A 23,373-nucleotide genomic window follows, 5' to 3' on the forward strand; every position below is an offset into this window, starting at 1 on the left:
GCCTAATTCTGATATAGATATATGAAACAAATCCTGAGATGTGGCATTTTTGAAAAACATTTTGAGATAGGGCGTTATCGTGATTTGGCCGTCCATTTGGAAGTCGATATGACCTAATAAAAAAAGAAAAAAAAAAAGGGTGATTTTTAACAAGTGCGCTTTCGCAACACAGGGAAAGAGCTTTTCGTTTAACCATTCATGAAATTGTTCCGAAAAATCGTGCATTTGGAATATTCGGAACAGGTTCGTTTGATACTTCCTCACGCAGTCCGAATATTCCAAATATACAAATATGTAAATATCCACAATTTCAAAAATTCTAATAATAATAAATATAAATAGAGATGAATGTTTCGAGCATACTGCATGGATAAGTTATCACGCTTAATGGGTATATTTCGTTATGGCATCTACATTATTTTACATGAATCGTTTTGCTAGTCGAGTTTTTCACGTTGGACCACGAATTTTAAATTGGTTTAGGTTTCGTATACTCATAGTGTATGGAGTGCACGATTCCTTGGTGTCCGTAGTTTTCATAAAATTACTTTTGTTCAGCCATACAAGTGGATTATGGCATAGTTACAGTTTTCACCATAAAATTAAAAGAATTGTACTAAGGAATTATGCAGTTTAGTAGTTAACGGGTGTTTGTAAATTGCTTGCATCTCAATTCTGCAACCAATATTTTTCGAAAAAATGCAGAGAAACAACACAGTTAACGGATTTTAATTCGATTTGGAATTGCTATTGTCAAAAAATGAGTCCACCGAACAAATCTTTTGTGATTGAATCATGATTAGAACCCACCTCGTGCCTAGCTCCTAATTAACTTCTTTTCCTGCTGGGTTTTTAAATAATACTATCTTACCTACTTCATCAACGTATATTTGAAATACCTTAAGTTTTCCGTCGATTACTCGAGTGAAATAAGCAGGCTCTTGAAAAATTGGTTTTCGGGTCGCTACTAAAGATTTTGAAATTTTGGGAATGCAGAATTTGTCTTCTCTAAAGTCAATTAAACAAAGAAAAAACACGCTTTTCATAACAGAAATATAATCGAAATATTCGTCAAATCACTGCCAAGGGGCGTTCACGCTTAGAAAAACTTTTTCTAATTGCAAAATTTGTTTCTAAACTTCTGTTATTGCTTTGCCAGGGGCTGGAACCCAGGATCTTCGTCGTGGTAGGGGGAGCACGCTACCGTCACTCTACGATGGTCGCCACTCAATCAATTTATAATCAAATACTGCAAAACAATTTGATAAATTTTGTGTGATTGTAAAAATTACAATCGACAATTAGCTTGATTGGAACACTCCGTTCGCAATGAATTAAGCGATGTAAACATATAGTATATATATGTAGAACTAAAGCCCACTCCCTTTTAAAATACTCATTAACACCTCTCTTTTGATACCCATACTGTACAAACGCATTCTAGAGTCACGCCTGCTCCACCTTTATGGCGATATCTCTGAAAAGGCGACCACCTACACAACTACCACCACTCCCTTTTAAAACCCTCATTAATACCTTTAATTTGATACCCATATCGTACAAACAAATTCTAGGGTCACCCCTGGTCCACCTTTATGACGATATCTCGAAACGGCGTCCACCTATGGAACTAAGGATCACTCCATTTAAAATATTCATTAACACCTTTCTTTTGATACCCATATTGTACAAACAAATTCTAAGGTCACCCCTGGTCCACCTTTATGACGATATTTCGAAACGGCTTCCACCTATAGAACTAAAGCCCACTCCCTTTTAAAAGACTCATTAACACCTTTCGTTTGATACCCATATTGTATAAACGCATTCTAGAGTCAACCCTGGTCCACCTTTATGGCGATATCTCTGAAAAGGCGACCACCTATACAACTACCACCACTCCCTTTTAAAACCCCCATTAATACCTTTAATTTGATACCCATATCGTACAAACAAATTCTAGGGTCACCCCTGGTCCACCTTTATGACGATATCTCGAAACGGCGTCCACCTATGGATCTAAGGATCACTCCCTTTAAAATATTCATTAACACCTTTCTTTTGATACCCATATTGTACAAACAAATTCTAGGGTCACCCCTGGTCCACCTTTATGACAATATCTCGAAACGGCGTCCACCTATGGAACTAAGGCCCACTCCCTTTTAAAATACTCATTAACACCTTTCATTTGATACCCATATCGTGCAAACAAATTCTAGAGTCAACCCAAATCCACCTTTATGGCGATATCCCTAAATGGCGTCCACCTATAGAACTATGGCCCACTCCCTCATAAAATACTCTTTAGTGCCTTTCATTTGATAGACATGTCATACAAACACATTCCAGGGTTTCCCTCGGTTCATTTTCCTACATGGTTGTTTCCCTTATGTTGTCACCATAGCTCTCAACTGAGTATGTAATGTTCGGTTACACCCGAACTTAACCTTCTTTACTTGTTTTACTTGGATACATCATCAGCGCTCTGTTAGTTTGAAGTATGTGCGAACTTGCGATTAAACATTTTTTATTAATATTGAAAAATTGTTGCTACTGAACGCTGTTTAAAAGAAAAGCACCACGGTGCATCAACCATAATTCTGGTACCCTAATCATTAAAATAAATTTTACAAAAAAACAAAATGAATATTTTTTGAGATTGATTGAAATAACAATTTGTGTACAACCCACTCAGCATTTCGGTGATTCAATTTTGAATTTCCCTACATATAAATACAATTTGATTACTCTTTCTGACTAAATAATGAGTTAACATACAATTGAACAAAAGAAATAATCAAATATGAATACCTTTGATGATGAAAAACTAAAAAGCATTTTGCGATCACTTTTTGGAATCATTTTTGAAGTCCTTTAATGACTAAATTTTAATATTTCATAAAAACCAACAAAAAGTATAATCAAATATGCTTACCTTTGATGACCAAAAACTGAATATAGTTTTTCAACCACATTTTGGAATCATATTTGAATCAAATGTGTTTACTTTAGGTGATCAAAAATTTATAATCATTTTTCATTCAGCTTTCTGAATCTTTTATGAATATATTTGTTGACTGAATAATGAATTTTATACTTGTTGAAATTTTACTTTTCATTAAAAATTAAATTTTTTTCACATACACATATTTTTTCAATCATGAAGCTAAGAAAAAATATATAAAAATTTTATTATTTATGCAAAAGATATTCTTCAAGACAAAAATAATGTCATGCTGCTCGTGAACGAAGATTTCCCCAACCATTTCTCCCCTTCAGCTTCCCAGAAAATACATAATGATGGGAAAATACATACGTTGTGAGCTATTTGAACCCCAGGTAAGTGAAACTATCTTGACATACCTGGATACGGCATCCCGTATCGTATCCGTATTTTAAGATGCAGACTATAATGCTGATGTTGGATGTTGTAGTCGCAGGTGTATATCGGTCAAGTTTGTTTGCGAGTTAGCTGTGGTTCGAATAGCTCACTTTCGCATGCTTTCTTCCCCTGATGAAATAACATTATTATGTAGTATCCTATTTTGAATGAGATATGAAGAATAAATGCATTATAATGGCATTCAAAAATGATTAAAAAATCTCAAGCAAAACGATTGAAATATATTCACGAATATGATCAGAAAATGACTGTGAAAAGCAGTCAAATATTACTCTAAAACTATTAAAGCTCAATTTTGCAATGATATCAAATATGAATAAAAGGCGTTTCGAAATAGGAATCATAAATGATTATTCAAGAATAATCACATTTATGGTACATTTTTCTCCCGACAATAATTAATTTTCGAACAAAAAATGCTTTTAAATTTGAACGTTTTTAACCATCTTGGGGTATGATATTTAAATATTTTTTGATCAAAATTGTCAAAAAATGCTGGCTGGGAATGGAAAAGTGTTTGCAATCACACAGATACAAATGATTGTGTACTATAATTTTTATACAATCAATTATTGTACAGTATTCATAAATGATTGTATTTTTTACAATCATAAAAAACACAGTCACAAGTACTTATACATATAATTTTATTTTTTTTCGATAAATATTTTTTTCCTTCTTTTGTTGCTAACAGTTGTTTATATTTATTTATCAGTGGTTATTAAAAATTGATTACAAACTCTTTGTAATTTCCGCGCGATAGCGAGTGCAGTGGCAGCGAAGGTGTCTTTGACAGACTAACGGGGTTCAAGGGGTTGATAAGCGCAATTCATAGCTTCCGCAACACAATTGTCAACCTCACCTGCGCTAGGCGAATATTGTTATACAAATATGAGTGTATCATACACATATTTAGCAGACCAGGCTCTGGGGTCCAAGTTCCTCACGGTACTGGGGGTTGTGGGCGATATTGCCTATTAAATCGCTTCCGAGATGGTCGGGCTAGTACTTTAATGGTGCTTGTTAACGGAACGTGCCAGATCTATATTCGGCAAAGGACCATCAACATCGATAACACTCCCCAAAACCTTCGGCGAATGTCTTTATTGCCACAACAACAACGTGACAGACTAACTGCACTTGCTTGCAGCACTTGGCAGGGTATATTATCTGCCACGATAAAGTTGGTTCATTAAGGACGTTTGCGTTATGTGACGAAAATTTGTTGTTGTTGGATTATTGATGGTATTTAATTCAAATGGGGTTAACCGTTAAAAAGACTACACAGGTATGGGCTTGAAAAACCCTCGATTCTGCTTTGAGTAAAACTGAGCTGTCAGCCCTCTTCAGAAACTAGTCAGGTCGTCTGACAATCTATTAAAAAAGCTTTAGCGTCCATTCAATAAGTCCATTTTGCAAATGATACCGTTTTTATGGTAAAAGTCTAGTTGAGAGGTCGACTGCTAATCCGCTAGCAAAAATTTCGAGAGAGGTGTCAAAATACACGTATTGACCTCGACAACAATAATCCGACGGCGGAAAAGAAAAATTGTATCTCTGTCCGGAGATATTTGCAGTTGAAGTTGGCGATTTTCATGTAGTTGTTGTAATGTTTGTGTACCCACAAAAAAAAATTGTGAATTCCGCGGATATAGTTTTGGTCTCCAAATCCGTGTTGGACCCACCCAGGGTAATTTTTTATAAGCGCGGCCGAAGGCCACCAACGCAGAAAGGTGTTCTGTGCAAAAATACTATTGATACCACCCCCGGTTTCGGAGGGACCCGCGGGTAATTTTTCGGTTTCTTTTTAACGAATTAAAATTTTTATTATCCGCCTTCGGATTATTAATACTGAAGTCAATACGCGTCTTTTGACACCTCCCTCGATATTTGTGGACAGGTATTAGCAGCCGACCCTTCAACTAGACTTTTACCGTTTTTATTTCAGCTTATCAAAGTTTACCATTCATCAAGGTTAATGTTTGATTTTCGTAATAAAAAGGAGTGAAATCTTGCACTTCTAATTTTATTGATTTAGTTTTTATCTCACTATGAGGTACAAGATCCCTGTTGGACATGAGTCAGTACCTCAGCATTATACTTGACTTCAAGGTGTCATGGAAACTAAGTAAAAAGGACAGACCTTGGAAGTTCTCTACCGATTTGCACTGTTGAAGTGTGGTCATGGAAAATACTAGGGTTAAATCTTTGGGTTGTGCACTGGCTGTATGATAACGAAGTCCAACCCACCCTCTCTTATGAAGCAGTGCGCTCCAGCTTCTAAAGGCATAAGGCTGACAATTGTGCGCAGACAAGACATGGTTGAAGCTAACGGAGTTATTCGTACAATATCAGCTCTGACATTGAATGCAAGCGGCGGTCGACACCATCATGGAATTGTTGAATATATATGAGAGTATAAAAATTTACTCAGACAGTCAGTGAGGCTATTAACAAGTTCAACGCCAAAGCAGTGCGGTTGGGGGTGGTCGGAAAATGTATTTAACCCGCTCGCAGTCACATTGACCTACTTTTCGGCAAAAACTGTCTGGGTTCGGGGGCACAGCGATATTCCTGGGAATTGACACTCGGATCTCTTGAAGCACCGCTATAACTTGCATTCATTGGGTCAGCTAAGAAACCGTTGGTTTGACATTAACCCTTTCGAGATTCTTTGGGACAGTTATAAATGACAAGTGCTCAGCAAGGCAGGCTTATATCTTAATAGGGCTTGGAGAGTTCATGGAACATTGTTCGGTAGGAGTCCATGCGATGGGTATTCTGGACAACCCCAGCTGTGTTAGTTGCTTTGAAGATGACGATTTGTAGTAATCAAGTAACTTCATGCTTTTGCTGGTGAAGGCGTAAATATTTCGGCATGGGTGTCTGGAAATGGCCGATACCCACATCGAGGGTTGATGATGCCTTATCTGGAATTATATTGTTGCTATTCAGCGATACTATTATTGATTAGAAACAAGTTTCGCCGACATCACAACGTATAGAAGAACCGTTCAAGTGAAAGAGTGGCACCCGAACCTAAAAAAAATCAAAACAAAATTATATCGCAATTGATTGTTGAACGTCAAAAAATTTATCAGAAAATCTACTCGTGTATCAAAGCCTTAGACTAACCTATTTTGCAAAGATAAGATGTAAATTCCGGGAGTGTAAGAACAATAACTTCCAGACGCATGGGTTCTGTTTCTTTTCATGATTTCCGCGACGGAAACAAAGAATCAACAAATTGAGGAACTCTTTCTCATCATGATAAACTGAATGACGGGGACTTCGACGCCACTCAAAATTATTTGTATTTTAACACAAAGTATCAATAACTATCATCGATATCATACGAAACTTCAGGCGGTCGAGGACTACAAAGTCACATGCGAGGTGCAGCACAGGGATCATTTCCTGGTCCATGGAATATTAACTATGAGGAAATCTTCAATCACTATGCGTATTGAATACGCAGCCAACATTGCCGCTGTCATTACAGCCTGAAACACATAAAGCTCAATCTGGTCACATGATACGCACATAAAAGTGACTAGACTCGGGAGAACATCAGTTGGCAGCAGAATAGACAGAGTTGGTACTCCTAGCAAACAAGCATATACTGCTTGAAGTTGGATTTGAAAACTTTTTCGCTGGAAACAGAACATGGAAGAATGTAGTCAATTATTAAGGCGCAGGGTTAGATTCCCGATTGACATAGTGGGCATAAATTCAACATGCCTGAATTGCTGAGCAGGTTGATGGGAGAACATCAGAGGACCAAAAGAAAGAAAAAATATGCTACTCTGAGCTATATACAAACACATTTTAAAGCCAAACACGCTAACTAACTGTATAGCAAACAGGAGCTTATCGCACTATATATATCAGGATCAGCCACACAAGTGATAACCGGAACAATCGCCAGCGACGTTTTAATGCTAGAATGATGAAGGTAATGAAAAGAAAAATAGTGGACGGATCCAGAAGGCATGAAAGTCGTTAGCAATGAGAAAAGGGAAGAAACGTTTAAGTTAGGATTTGTGACAGTTAAAAACTTGCTACAGTATTTTTCTGATGATTCCTCAACTACAAGAATCGTATAAATATCACCAACTTCAATTTTTACAGTTTCGATTTCAACGTTATCAATCAACACCTGATAGGTATCGGTCTTAAGTTTCGTTACATTACGCAAATAAGCTGGCTCTGCATGCTCCACTGCCCCTTTACTATTCCTCCATTCCATTGTGCGAGTTGGGTTTACATTAGCTAACGTTCGTCCGAGCGGATAGCCACTACTAGAATGATTAATGTATTGAGAAGAAAAATAGTGGACGGAGCCAGAAGGCATGAAAGTCGTTAGCAATGAGAAAAGGGAAGAAAAGTTTAAGCTGTGACAATAACGATGGAAATGGACATCGGAACTAATAACAGATGTTGAATCATGGAGCAAAGAAGCTTTGGTGAGGTAAACTACAACATTACCCAAATAATCTCTGGACATGGATACTTAAAAAAATTTCTGTACAAAATAAGTAGGAGCAAAGTTCCTATGTATGTCTTTAGCGATGCAGACGAGAACTATGCTGAACACATCTTCCTCTATTGCTCGCCATGCAGCCAAAACTGGCATTTGTTCGAGCAAAAAATCGGCCAAATCACTGTCAATAATGTTAAAATGAATATGCTGAGTGGCCCAAAAGTGTAGCAACAAACACTCACTTCGCATAAATCAGACCCAGATCCAAAAAATGGGAAACTTGGACGCAGGAGCAACAGTGGGCCCTGAACAAAGGAGAAATATGGAACGCCACTCTGAAGGAATGCGAAAGCGGTCTGGGTGTCCAACGGTGCTAAAAGGGTGGTTTTTAGCCCACGATAACACTGTTGCGACGATGGCAGCAATTTTTATGCATTACATTATTTCCATCAAAACCTGAAAAAAAAAATTCTGAGGTTGACAGATTTGTTGTTATGCCCAATTTTTGATAACCTCGCATGGAATGGTATATTAAGTTTGTTCCGCCACCCGAAAGTTATATGTACTGCAAAATGATGAACGCATATATCTATCAATAAGTTGTACGAAATGATCAGAAAGACGTGCTGAGTCAATTAAGACTCACTGCAAACGAAGCGTATCGTCATAGACGCGTACCAGACAATTCATGTAGCGTTGATTTATCCTCGCCTCAAGATATGCACATGAAACGTCTCACTTTATTTTTAAAGTTAAATACTATCATAGTCTCATTCTGCGTCTCCCTCTCTCTATTGGAATGAAACTCCATGCTTAGCATTCTGCTAGTCAGTCAATAACCGCTTTAATGTGAAATGCTTGACTAATTATTTCATTAACTGCCTGTGTGAAATTGGTTGTTATATTTTCTTTATTGTTTTTGTTCCTATAAAATAATCTCTTCATGTTGTTAGTGTTTATATGTATTTTATACTTAAGCTTATAAACTTATTAAGTACAAAATTATATTAGAAAGAATTACATGCTGAATATAATTTAAAATTAAATTTTTGTGCGTTCCTAACTTATATAAATACAGACATGAACTTATTAAGTTTAAACTAGTGTTTTTTTTTTTACTCATCAATAGACCTAGCGAAATTGTCGATGCCGTTTTGTTCATTCGTTCGCGGTGCTGTCAAAGGTCCCGATTCGCTATTTGTCGTTGGATTATTTGGTTTATATCGGTAAGCAACAAACATAAATATTATCATATCAGCAAACATAAGACCGGCGAATAAGAAGAATTCCGAGGCTTGCGAATCAAACAGAGAGAGTTCGGCAATAATAACAACAAGCACGTTACCGAATGCCACTGTGAGTTGCCAACAAGCTTGCAATACCGATTTCATGGCGACCGGTGCTTGAGCGTACGAAAATTCAAGACCCGTTACAGAAAACATAACCTCGCCAAGAGTCATTATAACATATTGTGGAATAAGCCAAAGGATTGATAGCGAGTTAGGATTTGTCACAGTTAAAAATTTGCTACGGTATTTTCCTGATGATTCCTCAGCTACAAGAATCGTATAAATACCACCAACTTCAAGTTTTACAGTTTCGATTTCAACGTTATCAATCAACAGCTGATAGGTGTCGGTCTTAAGTTTCGTTACACTACGCAAATACGCTGGTTCTGCATGCTCCACTGTCCCTTTACTATTCCTCCATTCGATTGTGCGACTTGGGTTTACATTAGCTAACGTTCGTCCGAGCGGATAGCCACTACTAGGCTTCGCTATTGTGTCATCGCCGCAAACGACCGGATTTGTGGTGTTTTTCGAATTCAAAAACACATAATAACTTTTTTGCTCCTTTAGTAAACAATTTTGAGTTGGCAGTGCTGCACAATTGTTACCAGATTTTGCACTGAATTGAAATTGTATATTTAAGCCATCTGTTGAAGTGATATCAATATTTTTGTTTATGTATAAATCGACTGAATTAACATCAAAATTTAAACCAGTCAAATTTGTGCTAATCGAATAGTCGCAAAGTTCGCCATTGTAAACACGTAGTTGAGCAATTCCTGATGTTGGCAGCACTGGATATGTTTGCTTTTAATTAAATATGTCATTAAAAGTTAATACACTCATTTAAAAGAACAATGCTTAAAGTGTTCTACTTACCTCCAACTTCAGTTCGACCAAAGCAGAAGCAACGAAAGCTATACCTGCAAAAATTCCACCCAAAGTAAGTTTTTGCAATGGACGACGTATACCCACTAAATTTAAAAGGGGATAGAAGGCAATCTCATAAAGTGGTATGAATGCGAGTATAAGAAATGGGTTCAGCATTTGCATTTGATCTGGTTTAATATCCCATGACCCCATATCTCCATTCATGCGTGTAGCTTGAATAGTCCAACGTGAGCCTTGCTGGTCAAAAAGCGCCCAGAAAATGGGCAATGGTAGATAGAGTACTAAAACGCGCATCAGAACTTTGATATCCTCAATCAGTGAACGATCATACTTTTTATCAGCGTAATCGAGCCAATGTTCACGTGGATTGGTCTTCTTCTCCTTCCACTTAGTAGAAATAGCAGTCTAAAGATGAAGTGTATTATATATCGGTCATGATTAGCTATAGATTTGTTCATCAGTCTACTTACGCCAATAGTTTTGCTAACCATAACGAACATGTTTCCAGCTGGCGGTTTCACCTTGTATAATGGTCGACCCAATACGAAGATCACTAGATATAAAGATAAGAGAAGTCAAAAAAGAAGATGTAAGTGTTATTATTATATCGACGGCTGAGTAGAAGATCAGCCTATCTCAGCTGCCAGTTCGGAAAAGCACTATTTGAAAATACATTTTAAAAACATTCTATTTAAGAATTTGTTTCAAAAACGCCCTACGCGTCTTCTCTCAACCATATCCAACTTCAGATGTTCTATTGTATGTTAATGGTACAATGCTATTATTCTACTTAATTTTGTAATATAATAATATGGGGTCCATCAATGGAATTTTATCATCTGGTTGTACAATTCGAATAACAAGCGGCAAATTGATTAGAATTTAATCCACTCATTCACGCTCATCTGATGAAGTTACAGAACTGTTTCCGAAAATACGAAGGACACAAAATATGCTTTTTTTGCGAACTATTATTGTCTAAAACAATCGATAGCATTATACCGTATACACATGCATGATCTTGCGGAAGGGGAATGTTTTTGGTAAGAGCCTTAAAATTGTTTCGACATAGGCTTCAAATTATCCAGAAGTTTTTCCGAAATTATATCTAAAATAATCTTGAAGTTGTTCTGAAATTGGTCCATTGGTTGAAGTTACAAGAAACCGTCCTTAAACTGTTTCAAATTGAACCTGAAATATTCCCAAAATTATACCAAAACTAATCCAGAAGTAATCCTGAAATTGCATCGAAAAAGTTTCGAAATTATTGTTAAGGGAATCCCGTATTGTTCCTGAGGTCACTGCGAAATAGCAAATTTTCCAACAATATATTGTGACGAATATTAGTGACACTAAGTGATACTTCCATCACTAATCTGATACTAAGTAAATAAAGCCACAACAACAATGAAGCAAGCTGCTACACTTGTATGTACGTAAACGAATAAACCATTTGTCTACACATATGTACGTACACGCAGCAGAGAAGAGATGCACAAACACATGCAGATATCTTATCTAAGATGCTCCCAAAAGTGTACAATTGTAATTGTGGAAGTGTCGCTTACAAATACACGCATATGAGAAGCCATATACAAGCATCTGTAGTTATAATTATATGGCGGTAACTAAGTAAATTCTGGAAGCGCCTAGAAGATGCCACGAGGAAATCACAGAGTATAAAACACCAACGGTAGAGGCGCTAGAAGCAGTTTTGATTAAGCACGCTATCTGTCGAGCAACAGTAGAGTTATTTATTGTGAAGTACTTTAATAAAGGCCATTTTGCGTTATTAAATATTGGAGTTATTTATTCAACAGTTTAGTGATTCGAATTTAGCAGAAGGTTGCAAATAAGAGGATTTGTAGTAAATTCGTTAAAATATGTACGATATTATTTTACCTTCTTCAAAATTTAGTCGGCGTACGTCAATCCGTTATGCATGTACGAAAGTGAGACTTAGGTCCATATTAGTTAAAGCAGGAATAATCTTTCTAAACCTCATCTAACCTAAGATATGCTGCAGCTTATATTGCCAAAGAGATTAACTTTATTAAGCTTGTTCAGGTTAAAAAGAAAAAGCTTGAGATCAGGTTCAATGGGAAGTTTCGTGGATTACCTTCAAAGTCTCCAACAGAAAGTAGGAAAGTAGATTCATAAATAAAGGAAAATTGAAAGAAATTCTATTAAGTTTAAGCTCATTAACACTGCGACAAACCAGTTTACTTAGAAAGGATGAACATACACTGAAGTTCTAAAAACCTTAAACCCTTGGTAATATATCTAAAGCATTGGTCTCCAAAAATTTAAACTGATTGCCCTTTCACATACGCCATGAATACCCATGATCCAAAGCAACCTCAATTGCTCAATCTCACACAGCAAACTAAGTAAATTTCTACGCAGTAAAGAGTGGAATTGTTGCTATTGAACTTAAACATTTTTGGTATTAAATTTGTGTTTTAGTTCTAAAAAGTTTTATTTTAAGATCATGAAATTATAAATTTTAATCCATAAATGGTTTTGAAACAAAATTTTTATCAATGCTGATTGTCGCGTGTTAATATTTTCGGTTTTAATATTATACTTTCTGGCATTGTTATATATAAATGCCAAATTGATATTAAGAGTAAACTAAAAATTTTACTGTGTAGACAAGTAATTGTAAGAAGAGTCTTTACTATCAAAAAATCATTATAGTCAAGACTCATACTAAAATACTTGGAGGTAAATAAAGATTACTTTGAAAAAATAACCCAAGTCTTAATAATAAACTCCTTAATACTCACCAATAGATATAACCATGAGTATAGCTGGAACACCAAACGCCAGTGAATAGCATTCTTTTTCACCGAAACAACTCACATCTTCACGCAAAATTGGCGTAACTGTAGTCGAAATTAATGAACCAGAATTGATCGAAAAGTAAAAGAGCGAGAAGAATGTGGTCAATTGTTTAATCTGATCTGGCACTTTGAATTGATCACCACCAAAAGCTGAGACACATGGCTTAATGCCACCGGAGCCCAAAGCTACCAAGGCCAAACCAATCATTGTAAATACTGTTGCAGGCATATTTAATGGAGGTATCGCACCAAGGGTAACCATAACTGAACCGGCGATATAGACGATTGAAAGGTATAGAATTGTTTTGAATTTTCCAAGAAAACTGTCTGAAACGATGGCACCAAAAACGCATAGAAAATAGACAAACATGGTAAAGATGTGAAAGATGATGGTGGCGCTATCATCATTATAACCAAGTTGGCGTGATAGATACAAGACGAGTATGGCTGGGGATAGAAGAATAAATGTAAATTAGGTTATAAACTAGAATAATTTTTAATAGTTCATTCGTACTTCGCATGCCATAGTAATTGAAACGTTCGCAAAACTCATTACTGATTATGAAGAATACTGATTTCGGATATGGCAGTTTCTGCAGGTAAGAAAAATAATACACTTTAAATAAATATGTGAGCTGTTTTATCGCTTCTTACGCTAATGTAATCAATAGTGCGTGATATGCGTCAGGCAGTATTTAAATGCCCAAGAATGGTTGTCAAACCTATTTATATTTTGTGACTAAATTTGATTATGAAATGAGACCAAAACTTGAATATAAGAATAAAATCTAATTTCAAGAAAAATTTAATCATAAATTAATGTAAATGCCAACCAAAATAAATTAATCCTTTTACCTTTCTCTAAGAAGCTTTTCGGCCGAAATGAAGAAGACAAAATCTACAGTTCTCTATTCTACTACGCGTTTCGATAGCTTTTATACAACTTAATCAGGGAGTCTGATATTATTTTGGCTACCTGATGAAGATGTATGAAGATCATCGAAAATCGTAGGGGAATTTAAAAGTTTTTGGTTTACTTATATAAGACGAACACTACTAAAAGGAAGTTCATTAGAAATTATTAGTGATATTGATTTTTTGCCATAAAAATAAATCGGGATTGACTTAGTGATACAATACTTGGCGAAAAAAGGAGCAAAATTTCAGAGATTGGTTGTTGTGATGGTAAATTTTTTAGGACAAATTCAGTATGAACAAGTAAGGGTGTCTAAGTTCGAGTGTAACCGAACATTATATACTCAGCGGGAGTTTCAATTGTACAGTTAATTTCAGGTAAATTACTTTTTCGAAATTTGTTACAAGGGATTTATTTTTTTTTTTTTTGAGGCTCTAGAAATGTTGCGTAATGCTTGATCGGAATAAGGGCATATCACGGCTCATTAAAAAACTGTATCCCGATTTCTCTTAGAATAAAGCTTGGTAAGTTAAATATCATTGATACAAAACTATTTTTCGCTAAGACATAGCTTATTATTCTAGTCTAAGACCCTTTTAAATATCCTTTATGTATCTATATATATAAAAAGAAGTGTACATTTTGATTATCACTCCATAACTCGAGAACGGCTCGACAGATTGCCATGAAAGTTTTAGGAAGGATACAGGAAGGAGAGATGATGGTTAGTTGATTTTGAAATCCCAAATCGGTTAAGCCATATATATATAAAAATCAAATTCTGTGTGTGTGTGTTCGCTATGGAAACGTATTTCCCACACATCAATCATCACCAAATTTGGTTATGGGTTCCTTCGATCAACGGGAAGGTTTTAGGCTAAAAATAATTTCGATATATAAAAGGGGCGTGGCACCTCCCATACAAATGGAATCTTTGGTACTGCATACCTTTGAAGGTATACATGCCAGAACATTGAAATTCAGTAAGGAGTTATATGAGATCAATCCCTAACACCACCAAGAAAATGCGAATTGGGAAAAAGGGGGCGTGGAACCTCCCATTCAAATGGGATCTTTGGTACTGCATAACTTTGAAGGTATACATGCCAGAAAATTGAAATTCAGTAGGAAGTTATTTGAGGTCAATCCTTAACACCACCAAGAAAATATGGAATTGGGAAAAAGGGGGCGTGGCACCTCCCATACAAATGGAATATATTATACTGCATATATCTGGATGTCGTAATGGTAGGATAATTAAAATTGCTAAGGAGCTATGTGACGTTAAGTCCTAAAACCTCCAGTAAAATGTGGAATGGGGAAAAACTATGGCTGCCGTACAAACTTAAGTTATTTTAACACCTAAAGTTTGAGTTAAGTTTAGCTGTTATGCCTTTTCGACGTTTAGTAATCTGCCGCTGTTAAAAAAATTTTTTAGCTTCAGTCTATTTACATCTTCTATAAAAATCAAATTATGTGTGTGTGTTCCCTATGAAAACGTGTTTGCTATACTTTGATCATCACCAAATTTTGGCTCGAAGTTCCTTCGATCAAGACGAAAGTTTTTCATATTTCAGAATTAAGAATTTTAAATTTCAATGTTTTTGTTTTTTGGCTAAGCGAAAGAACTATCTTAGCTCCCAAAAATGAGCATGTTAACAAAATCAACGATCGCTTTCAAAATCAATTTCCTGGTGAAGTGACGAAATATAAATCGATCGACACAGTTACAGATGAAGATAAAATTGTGAATTATCCAAATGAATTTCTATACTCCTTAGAACCAAAAGGAATGCCTGCGCATATATCAACTTTGAAAATTGGCTCACCAGTCATGCTTCTGCGGAATGTAATCAAAGCAACAATCATCAGCGGTAAAAGCAATACAATAATATAAAATAAGATACAAGAATAAAATGTTTTAACAGAAAATTTCACCAAATATGCGTACAAAATGCAATTCAATTTACAGAACAAAAAATTAAATTATCAACAAACAAAACAGAAAAAATAACGCAACATCCATTCGATCTCGGGCGTTACAACGTGCGCCTGGTAAAGCTAGTATTTATATAAAAGTGAGCGTGGTATTTAACCGATCCCTTTCATTTATACTAGACATTTTTTCTTTTGTAAAGAAAATATGGGCAGCCAATCTTAATAAGATCCATAGAAAATTGCTTGTTCAAAAAAAGGGCGGTGCCACACCCATTTTGAAAAATTTTAGTTTTTCGATTTTCTTGTAATAATTCCACTTGGGAAATGAAACACCATTGACGTAAATCTCTTTTTTGCTGAGATAAAACTTATTTTGTTCGTCCACGTCCCTTTTAGAAATCTTTTATATAAAATAGGCGTGGTCTTTAACCGATTTTGTTTATCATCACTCAGTCTATATAATTTGGCTAAGATAGTATCACTGCAAATTTCAATGTAATAACTTTAACGGCTTTTGATTTACGGTTTGTAAAACTTCCAAATTTTCTTCTTCTAAATGTGGGTGGTGCCCGCCCATATCCCAAATTTTTTTTAATTTATGTTTTGCGTCATAAAACCAATCTATCTTCCAAAACTCATTAGCTTAGCGGTGTTCGTTTTTTCAAAATTTTCGATATCGAAAAATTGGACGTGGTTATCGTCCGATTTCGCTCCTTTGCAATACCAATCTATTCTGGTCCAGGTAAGCCCGTATACCGAATGTGGTGAAGATATTTCAATAATTTCTCAAGTTATTGTGTTAACGGACGGACGTGTCTTAATCAAATTTTTTTTCGATACTGATGATTCTGATATATGAAAGTCTATATCTATGTCAATTCCTTTATACCTGTACAACCAACACTCATCCAATCGAAATGAATATACGACCTATCGAAAAGTCGTAAAATGGGGTATCCAAAGACGAGTAGTTATACATTAACATTAAGAATGCAAATACGGAGACAAAGTTTTTCCACCTGTTTCTAAGTTATCTAAAGGTTTTTTTTAGGTTCAAATTGGACAGAGCGGCAACCATTTGTCCAATACTTACTATCGAAAGATTATATTGGGCCATATACATACAACTAGTAAATGCTTTTTCAAAGCAATAACTTAAAATTTCAATATAATAAAAATAAATATACAAGTCAATTTTTATCCATATGCCCATTGTTTGTGCTTTTTATAAACAAACCGGTTAATGGCCCGGCTAGAAAAAAAAAATATAGAAAAATTTATATACAAATACCCTTGGCCGAGGATTGATATGTCAAGTGCCTGGGTTTTCTCGATGTCGTTGTTGTTGATGTAGCGATAAGGATATTCCCCGGAGGCCTTGGGGAGTGTTATCGATGTTGATGGTCCTTTGCCGGATGCAGATCCGGTACGTTCCGTTAATAAGCACCATAAAGGTACTAGCCCGACCATCTCGGCAACGATTTGGTATGGCCCCCATGAAACCTTCTAGGCCATACCTCCCTCCCACGTCCTAGATCAATCAGGAGTTCGGGGTCACCAGAGCCTCGGCTGTTAATGAAACAGGATTCGCCACGGGTAGGTGAGGTTGACAATTGGGTTGGAGAAGCTATATATTGCGCTGGCAACTCCTTGAAAGGGTTGCGCTACACAACCCCTTGAATCAATTTGGTTTTTAGTCGCCTCTTACGACAGGCATACCTACCGCGGGTATATTTTAAGCCCCTAACCCGCTGTGGTTCTCGATATTCTGAGATGGCTACCAAATATAAATTTATTTCCTTCGGTTTGTGTTTGTCTGTGGAACTTCAAAGTCTAAACATTTCAGAAAATATATACTCCGCATAGCATAATTGCTGCGAGCAATTTTGAGAAAATATGTTTATACGTTTTTGAAGCTCTGCTACCAAAAACTTTCCAAAACTTTTTAATTTTGGCCACGTATGACGAACTGTAGACCACAACTAACGTTATTTGTTTTTACGCTTAAAATGTGTATTTTAAAATTCCCATAATAAATGGCATCAGGCCAAGTAAACAAATTTTATTTATATGTTGACATCAAAACTTTAAATTGTGATCAAATCAAGTCCCTTTAATCATATCCTACCTTAACTTGACCTTCTGCTTCTGAAACACTTGTTGTTGGCTCAATGCTACTCTTTTCCAAAACCTCCCTTTTGCCATTTCCATGTTCACTCAAACGTGGAGAAATTTGTGGTTCTGATGTTACTTCAGGTTCTATTCGATCAATGTGCAACGCATTATCTCCTGGTTGTGAATGACTCGCTTCCACGCTGCCATTAGGCGGCCTATTGTCTGAAAATAAAAAGAAACAAACGATAAAACTTCAATTAATGATAGCTCATGCAAACAAATGATGTAAATATTTACCCTCAAATTCATAAAAAAAAGGAAAAATTTCAAAACAATTTTCTAAGATAACGATAAAACTATTTTAATTTTTACGAATTTGGGAGTTAGTGTATAGTTTCGTTTATGTATATATATTTTCAACCTTTCTATAAATTTCATATTATAGTCAGTGACGGCAGATTATGGGAATCTATCCTTTTTAAAACTTAGAAAAGGGGAAAAAGTACATATTTTCGTCTTCCATATAAAAAAAGGGATTTTTTTGGAGCAAAATTGACTCATGCACTACTGACCATAATATAACTAAAAACAGGTAAGGAAGGCTAAGTTCGGGTGTAACCGAACATTACATACTCAGCTGAGAGCTTTAGAGACAAAATAAGGGAAAATCACCATTTAGCAAAATGAATCTAGGGTAACCCTGGAATGTGTTTGTATGACATGTGTATCAAATGAAAGGTGTTAATGATTATTCAAGGGGTGACTCTAGAATGTGTTTGTACGATATGGGTATCAAATTAAAAGTATTAATGAGGGTTTTAAAAGGGGGAAGCCCTTAGTTGTATATGTGAAGGTGTTTTCGATATCTCGACCAAAATGTGGACCAGGGTGACCCACAACATCTTCTGTCGGGTACCGCTAATTTATTTATATATGTCATACCACGAACGGTATTGCTGCCAAGATTCCAAGGGCTTTTGATTTCGCCCTGCAGAACTTTTTCATTTTCTTCTACTTAATATGGTAGGTGTCACACCCATTTTACAAAGATTTTTCTAAAGTTATATTTTGCGCCAATAAACCAATCCAATTACCATGTTTCATCTCTTTTTTCATATTTGGTACAGAATTATGGCATTTTTTTAATTTTTGATATCGGAAAAGTGGGCGTGGTCATAGTCGGATTTCGGCCATATTTTATACCAAGATAAAGTGACTTCAGATAAGTACGTGAACTAAGTTTAGTTAAGATATATCGTTTTTTGCGCAACTTATCGTATTAACGGCCGAGCGGAAGGACAGACGGTCGACTGTGTATAAAAACTGGGCGTGGCTTCAACCGATTTCGCCCATTTTGACAGAAAACAGTTATCGTCATAGAATCTATGTCCCTACCAAATTTCACAAGGATTGGTAAATTTTTGTTCGACTTATAGCATTAAAAGTATTCTAGACGAATTAAATGAATGAGGGCGGAGTTACGCCCATTTTGAAATTTTCTTTTATATTTGTATTTTGTTGCACCATATCATTACTGGAGCCGAATGTTGACAAAATTTACTTATATACTGTAAAGATATTAATTTTTTTTTTTAATTTGACTAAAAAAATTTTTTTTAAAAGTGGGCGTGTTCGTCATCCGATTTTAATGTTTATTTAGCACACATATAGTAATAGGAGTAACGTTACTGCCAAATTTCATCATGATATCTTCAACGACTGCCAAATTACAGCTTGCAAAACTTTTAAATTACCTTCTTTTAAAAGTGGGCGGTGCCACGCCCATTGTCCTAAATTTTTCTAATTTTCTATTTTGCGTCATAAGTTAACGCACCTACCAAGTTTCATCGCTTTATCCGTCTTTGGTAATGAATTATCGCTTTTTTTCGGTTTTTCGATATTTTCGATATCGAAAAAGTGGGCGTGGTTGTAGTCCGATTTCGTTCATTTTAAATAGTGATCTGAGATGAGCGCCCAAGAACCTACATACCAAATTTCATCAAGATACCTCAAAATTTACTGAAGTTATCGCGTTTACAGACGGACGGACAGACGGACGGACGAGCGGACAGGCTAATTGAATTTCTTTTTTCACCCAGATCATTTTGATATATAGAAGTCTATATCTATCTCGATTAGTTTATGCTTTACGGATTACCGTTATGCGAACGAAGTTAATATACTCTGTGAGCTCTGCTCAGCTGAGTATAATAATCAGCACTCTTACTTAACAATGCTGTCAAATGATTCTTTAACTTTCATTTCTACTATACCCTGACACAATTTCATTAGATAACACAGCGTTTATTGTAACGCTAATTGAGTAATGAAAAATAATAATTCATTCATAAGACATATGTAATTTAAGATATTTCAAGACATTATTATGTCCGCTGCAAGGACAAAAGCATTTGAAAAGAAGTTATCAGGTCGAGGAAGAGTATAGGTGTTGGTTGGAATCTGTGCCGAAGGATCCATTCAAAGCATTTTGCAAGGCGTGCAATACCTCGTTTCAATTCTCACTCAAACACATTTGATAACCCGGACTCCCTTTTTTTATATAAAAAGAAAATACTGTTCTCAGCCCTTGATAGTATATGTAGCGACTTTCTCCTCTACAATTGCACTGGTGGTATCAGCCAAATGGTTCAATGCAATGCCCGAACAGCTGACTGCATTCGCTTTGCCTTTGACATTGATATCAAAAATCACTATTCGGTATTTTAACTACGTTCCCTCGCTCTATATTCGGCGAACCATCATCAGATACGGACACATTTTAAAAAGCTACTCATTCCCGAGCTAATCGCAAATAAGTACTTGCATTACTTAACTTAGCTGTGATCTTTTTATAATTAAATAAATATATTTAAACGTTTCAAATTAATTATTGATTTGGCATTTGGTAAGTTGCAGAAGCCTGCCGCTACATATACAACGCAACCGCCGTGGTGTGGTGATAGCGTGCTCCGCCTACCACTCCAAATGTCCTGGATTCAAGCCCCGGGCAAACCAACCCCGACCTTTTTGAAAAAAGTTATTTCAATTCGAAAACAGTTGTTCTAAACGGGGTCGCCCCTGCAATTATATGCCAAACACTCCGAGTGTATTTCTACCATGAAAAGCTTATAAGTGAAAATTCGTCTGTCTTGCAGATATCGTTCAAAATCGACATAAAGCATGTACATGGGTTCCGTCCCTTAAAATTTTTTGGAAAAACTAAGAAGACCACGACGCATATTGGATGAGAAGCTCGGCCGAAAATATTTTCGGAGGCTAATGAAATACCTATTTGGTAAAGGGTTTAATGTCAAGATTCAGCTCGTGTAAAAAGTCTTTTAATAACCAATTTAAACGCTCAAGTATATTAGAAATTTCACTCGCTGCCGACTTAAATATTTATTTGAAAAGGCAAAATGATTGACTTCAATTGAATTTTGCAACAAGCTAATTAACAAAAACACGCAACAAATATCTAATGGATGGCCAGCATAGCATGCATCGGTACAGCTTAATCTCAAATTGATTCTATTTTGATAGCGGGAAAACGATCCTACAGTCTACATACATATTTTCCTAGTACAAAACATATCGCTATTATCACGCAGCAAAAAATTATTTCACAAAAAGTGTCCTAGATATCATAAATTTTTTGTTACGAACTGGTAAATCTTTTGGATGAAGTGCCTATAAAGCTATACATTGCTAAATTTGTTGTTGTACAACGATTAATGCGCGATTTATTCATATATATCATACAACAACATTTTATTACCCTCCTATATAAATGATTTATTGACCCCATATCTATGTAAATATTTTTTTGATGTAACAATGAATGTATTATTTACGTCTATAATAAATAGTCTGAGTTGAAGTCATAAATCGTATGCGTCATATTTAGATTATGCTTATCAGCATGGCTTGAAATAACTTATTAATTTTTATTGAATATTTCTCCAACTTGTTTTAACTGCCACAGATTGAAAGAAAGCAGGAAAGTCCTGCAGTCATTTTTGAAAATTTTTATTTGTTGTAATATCCAGCGGAAATAAATATAATAAACAATTGCACTCGGAGTTATTTACATATGTACGCTGAAAGTGCACGCAGTATTTTCCGTCCATCTTAATAGTAGCGTTCCTTTGAGTCATGGAGCTCTGGATCACGATCGGATTAGTACTATGACAGTTGGCAGCACTCAACTGATGTGAACACATAATAGGGTGCTTGTTATTTTCAACCTTTTTTCCCCGAATCGCTCCAAAAAGCTTACCTTAAAAAGTTAAAACAAACTATCAAGCTAATAAGGGATTCGAGGGGTTGTGTAGCGTAACCCTCTCAAGGGGTTGTCAGCGAAATATATAGCTTCTCCAACCTAATTGTCAACCTCACCTACCCGCGGCGAATCCTGTTTCATTAACGGACGAGGCTCTGGTGACCCCAAGCTCCTCATGGAACTAGGGGTTGGGGAGGGAGGGATGGCCTGAAGGTTTAATGTGGTCATGTAAATCGTTCCCGAGATGGTCGGGCTAGTACCTTAATGGTGCTTTGTTGCCGGAGCCTAGCGGATCTATATCCGGCAAAGAACCATCAACATCGATAACACTCCCCAGGGCCTTCAAACTAATAACTAATATTATTAGTTCTTTAAACCATGCCACAGGTGCGACATATTTTCCATATAAAATTGTATTCTTAACAAAATGGCCGGCAGCTAAAACACGTCCATAAATGTCGGGAGAGGTACCAAAAGAAGCGTTTTGAACTAAATAACTATCGTCCCAAAGCTGATATTAAACACTTTATATCTGTCAGGAACTTTGTGCAAAAAGCAATTGCACATTTTGCTGTGGTTCTTGTATTTTTCAAATAAAAAATGTATACTTTTTCTATCATGACTCAAAATGAATATAATATAATATTTTATGGACTTAAAAATTTGTTTTCAGAGTTAGCCCGGTTTTTAAGGGCGAGTTTAAACTACGGTTAAAGTTGACTAGGGTTTAACCCTGCCACTTTGGCCACTTAAGCTGAGATGAGCAGCAAAATTTTATATTTTCGAACAAAGTGGCAAGATTAAACTCTAGTTAACTTTAACTGGAGTTTAAACTCACACTTAAAAACCGGGCATTAAAGTTAAAATTTTTGGTTTCCGAGTGGAAAAAATATGTGAAATATCGGAGGCCCTAGTGCATATGTCTATAAATGCTACCAACCAAGGCGAATCCATACAAGGTGATGGCAAAGGGAATTCAGTCATTCGCCCTACCGAAAAATGCCAACTCAAAAGAATATTTTCATTGATTTCGATTAACTGACATACTAATGTACAAGGCGTTGTATGGAAAATAATCAAGAAGAAGAAATCAGCCGTTGGGATGACAACAACTGCTACTGAGTTCGCCTTCGCTACGAAGTACAGAGGGTATGCGTCAAAAATTTTCCACACAAAACCAAATCAAAAAAGCTCATACAGCTCATCGTTA

At 35.9% G+C, this 23,373-nt stretch overlaps 1 protein-coding gene across 2 annotated transcripts in view; it reads right to left on the reverse strand.

The window, feature by feature from the left end:
- Positions 1-8,702: 8,702 nt before the first annotated feature.
- The window catches only part of LOC137251015 (peptide transporter family 1-like), a 43,904-nt gene continuing 29,233 nt past the window's right edge, over positions 8,703-23,373 (reverse strand). For both annotated transcript variants that reach the window (XM_067784856.1, XM_067784858.1), the window contains exons 2-7: positions 17,898-18,106; positions 13,430-13,508; positions 12,859-13,362; positions 10,540-10,622; positions 10,058-10,474; positions 8,703-9,985 (exon numbers count right to left, since the gene is read on the reverse strand). In XM_067784856.1, the coding sequence (XP_067640957.1) occupies positions 9,005-9,985; positions 10,058-10,474; positions 10,540-10,622; positions 12,859-13,362; positions 13,430-13,508; positions 17,898-18,106 (2,273 nt within the window). In that variant the 3' untranslated portion in view covers positions 8,703-9,004. The remainder of the gene's footprint in view (positions 9,986-10,057; positions 10,475-10,539; positions 10,623-12,858; positions 13,363-13,429; positions 13,509-17,897; positions 18,107-23,373) is intronic.

The sequence above is a fragment of the Eurosta solidaginis genome, chromosome 4, assembly GCF_040869045.1.
Source record: "Eurosta solidaginis isolate ZX-2024a chromosome 4, ASM4086904v1, whole genome shotgun sequence".
Lineage (NCBI taxonomy): Eukaryota > Metazoa > Arthropoda > Insecta > Diptera > Tephritidae > Eurosta > Eurosta solidaginis.